The following is a 4,153-nucleotide window of genomic DNA, read 5'->3' as shown; positions in this document are numbered from 1 at the left end:
TGGTAAACCCTATAGACGAATGGTGCATCGCCACCACAAGAGCACTCTGTACACCGTCCTTAGTTTAGGAAAGTAGATTTGTTTTTCATCGAAGGGCCCTTATCTAGACTAGAATTGCATAATGAAGAGATCAAAGCCAGTTTAGTGAGCAATTCCACCCTCAAGTCTCATTGTTCTTTGTTTACTCTAACATCGCCTTCTGATGGGCTCAAGGCGCTATGAATTATTTTGTTACACAAAGTTGGACACTGTAGGTTTGAGTTGGCAAGATCATTAAACCAACTTTAGGAGATCTCTCTTTATACTTCTAGTAATATAAGAAAGATGTGCGCCTGTACGGCACGACGAAGGTATCCATAGTGAACTTAAATTGATCAAAAGAGTATTCTAAATTTCTTAAACAGAAACAACATTGCTAGTTTCCAACTGTGTCTATCGTTACAAATTATGTCATCCTTTTGCAATGTAGGTACTTGTCGTTGCCTATTCGACGGTACTCCAGAGGAGGGATCCTCATGGAGGGAAGAAGAAGTAGGGGTCATTGGGTGGAGAGTCCTCGGGACGGTGGTACGCGAGTTACCCAGTTTCGGAACACCTGCACGATGCTGCTTGTCTGGAATTATCTGAGCGCTTTCGTGTTGTTACAATGAGTTGTGGTAAATCATCTGTTGGTAAATCATCTGTATTCCCGGAAACGAACTTAACTGATCGCGCCGTGGTCAGTCTCGATCCGCAGCTGTTTAACAGATGAGTGCTATAGGCCCATGTCGTCTTTCATATGCTGAAATCGCCTGTACAGTTTTGAGGCCATGAGACCATTTCAGTATTTTGTTGTCTCCGTGACTGATGGATGCCGTTGTATTTGAATTCATCTTTAGAAATAAGTCAGCTCTCCGGATACTTGCTGCTAGTACACAAAGCTTGTGTTTCCTTCTCAGGCATTCTCATAGGTCAAACAGACTTTGGGATCACAGAATTGGTGTGGAGTGAACCATAGGGGTCTTCATCTCTGATCATCAAGATGGCATGATAGGTTTTACGTGGGTTGTTCTTCTGTTTTACTTAGTTACCTACTTCACATATGCACGTGCAATCTGTAATTTGAATAAGGTTCCAGTTTTTCTCTTGCAATTGTGGGGCCATGCTCTGTCAAGCGGTGAGCTATTTCCACAAAGAAACTCAGAAATCTAGAACACTCTTTTCGGTAATTTTGTTGCACTAGAGTTGAAGGTGGGATACTGTTCCTTATGTGGAGACCGTTCCTCCAGTATTTATGCCAAAACACCAGCGACACAAAGGAAGCACTGTTTTCTGGAAACGGAGACTGCAATTTGTGTCAACGCTATTGTTTCCCTTCCACAGAAAATTATACCACTCTCAGAAATAACCAGAATCATAGTAGCATATGACTCTACATCATATGATGGACCGGAATTTATTTATCATTAGCTTTATGATTCTTTCGTTTGTCTTCAACTCCTGCACAGCTCACTCATGGAGGAACAAGAGTTATGTGGATGATATTGGTCAGCGGTGTGAACCTTCAGACCATCCGTTTAGCCTGTGCAAGTCAGAAGCAGCAGCTTATGGCTATCCATGTGAAGATCACACGGTATGAGAGCTCTTATGAATGTACCCCTAGACACTTTTTGAACTTCAATGTTATTCCTAAATAAATCTGCCCCTTTCTAAAGTATACAGCTTAAATCTATGGCAGGTTACAACGGAAGATGGCTATATTCTTAGCTTAAAGAGGATTCCTTATAGTATATCTGATGGTGCTAACTCGACCAATAATACGAGGCAACCAGTACTGCTATTCCACGGGCTTATGGTGGTAAGGACACTGTTGGACAAACCTTGTGCTACTTTGTTTCATGCATACCTGAATCAAATGTGTGTGTTGGACAGGATAGCGTTTCTTGGCTACTGGGCACGCCAAAGCAATCACTTGGATTTATTTTAGCAGATGGAGGGTTTGATGTTTGGTTTGCCAACACCCGTGGAACTAATTCCAGCCGGAATCATACCTCCCTCTCCCCAAATGATCCGGTTTTTCTCTCAAGCCTGGTTAAGAACGCATTTCATTGGATTTTTACTGACAGTGTATTGATTAATATTTTCAGGCCTACTGGGATTGGACGTGGGACGAGCTTGCTGCCTATGATCTTCCTGCTTTCCTTCAGTATGTCTATGATTACACAGGAGGTCAGAAAGTCCACTATATTGGTCACTCCCTGGTGAGATCAGATGTCCCTCTTAAATATTTCGATGAGTTGATACTTGGGACTTGGGAGGTATACTTATAATTTTTTCATTATTTCCAGGGAACATTGATTATTCTTGCTGCCTTCTCCGAGCAAAAGTTACTACACTTAGTTAGATCAGCTGTGTTGCTCTGCCCGATTGCTTATCTGAGTAGGACGAAATCCAAACTCACCCGGCTTGCTGCTCAAATCCTCCTTGCTGAAGTAAAATACTGTTAAGCCTCTTATTATCAATTATCACATTTATAATTTACATAGAGAATGATTTATCACTTTGCTCTGTTATTGTGCAGGCATTTCACTTTCTAGGTTATCGCGAGTTTAATCCTATTGGGTAGGTATCTTTACTGCAATTTCTAGTGTTACGAAATGCAGTACATGCGCCTGCTTACCAAGTTCCTTCTTGTTACTTTGCCACTCACGGCAACTGATTATGAGTAGAGTGCATGTGCTTAAGATTTTCTATTAGGTTGCCATTTTATTAAACTATGATTATCAATGTGATATCAACGTTGCCAAGAGTCACCTGCATTCAGACATGACACCATTGTTGAAAATCTAAAGTTCTGTCGCATACTGGTACTCTGGGTAACCAGTCTCAACTTCTGTTTTGCTGACTCAAGCCTCAACTGTTGACTACTATAAATGTGCTGCTACATGACAGGCCAGTTACTCATGAAATTCTACTTCTGATATGCGGTGACCCTGAAATCGACTGCTACGATCTGTTTTCAGCTGTTGCGGGTACATTTCTTGTATACAACTGTCCATATTTCAGACAATGTATTATGCTAAGCTAAAATTGACCTCCTATCTGCCTGCGATTGCCTGATGTTTGAAGGACCGGACTGCTGCCTCAATACATCAACTGTATGCGCCTTCTGGCAGCATGCTCCACAGTCTACGTCTATCAAAAACCTTATGCATATGTCGCAGAGTAAGAATCACAATCAGAAGTTTAAGCTTTCTATTGTTGAAAGCTTAACTTTCCTTTTCCCAATTTGGCTGCAACCAGTGATCAGGAGCGAAGGTGTCAGAAGGTTCGACTATGGCAGCACCAAGGAAAACATGAAGCATTACAATCAGCCACGCCCCCCGCTATACAACCTCTCATCCATTCCAACCCATGTCCCGATGTTCCTCACCCATGGCGGCCAAGACTTCCTCGGCGATGTCCCTGACACCAGGCACCTCTTGAGGACGCTGGTCAGACGCCATGACAGCGACAACATGGAGGTGTTATACGTGCCTGACTATGCTCATGCCGACTTTGTGGTAGGTTTCAATGCTCCACAGTTGGTGTACAAACCAATGGTCGACTTCTTTCAACGCCACTGAGTGTTGATATGTCAGGTCTCTCTGTGATAAGCCTTCAGCAGTGCCTTCATATCAATCTATGCAATCAAACCTTCATATTACAAGCACCACCCTTTGAAAAAAAAACTTTATATTACTTGTCCTTGTATATATGGCTTTGTCAGTTCGTAGTATATGCCCCTACTTGAGTATTTGTCAGTTTGATCATGCGAGAGAATGGACTGTTCGGCCAAATATTCATTGTATGTATCCAGTTTACCTAATATATATCCTTGAGAGGCAAGTTCAGTACTGTGTTATCTATAATAAGTCTCGAATTTCTGAATGATAAGAAGACATATGCTGTTGATTCTTCTCGGTTATTTTCTGTTAAAGCTCAGTTTTCTGGTTGCTCGTGTTGTGTTTATATTTAAAGCTGTTGTGAGATGGCAAATCATGTTAAAATTAGATAGTTTGCCGTCTCAGGGCAAGAAGGGCAATGGCCTAGCAACTACTCCAGCCGGCATGCCCCTTCCTCAGCATCTTCAGCAGCTGCAACGCCTCTCAATCCCCTGAGCTGTGCATGAACT

General features: G+C 42.2%; 1 protein-coding gene across 1 annotated transcript; it reads left to right on the top strand.

Annotated features, from left to right (window-relative positions):
- The first annotated feature begins 1,405 nt into the window (after positions 1 to 1,405).
- LOC124683319 (triacylglycerol lipase 2-like) lies at positions 1,406 to 3,683 on the top strand. The gene is made up of 9 exons (XM_047217861.1): positions 1,406 to 1,612; positions 1,718 to 1,837; positions 1,912 to 2,052; positions 2,127 to 2,240; positions 2,328 to 2,471; positions 2,561 to 2,601; positions 2,932 to 3,011; positions 3,109 to 3,204; positions 3,283 to 3,683. The coding sequence occupies exons 1-9, from the start codon at positions 1,406 to 1,408 to the stop codon at positions 3,603 to 3,605; spliced, it is 1,266 nt and encodes a 421-aa protein (XP_047073817.1). The 3' UTR covers positions 3,606 to 3,683.
- The last annotated feature ends 470 nt before the right edge of the window (positions 3,684 to 4,153 follow it).

Source organism: Lolium rigidum, chromosome 1 (assembly GCF_022539505.1).
Source record: "Lolium rigidum isolate FL_2022 chromosome 1, APGP_CSIRO_Lrig_0.1, whole genome shotgun sequence".
Classification (NCBI taxonomy): Eukaryota; Viridiplantae; Streptophyta; class Magnoliopsida; order Poales; family Poaceae; genus Lolium; species Lolium rigidum.
This window is presented reverse-complemented; position numbering and strand designations above follow the sequence as displayed.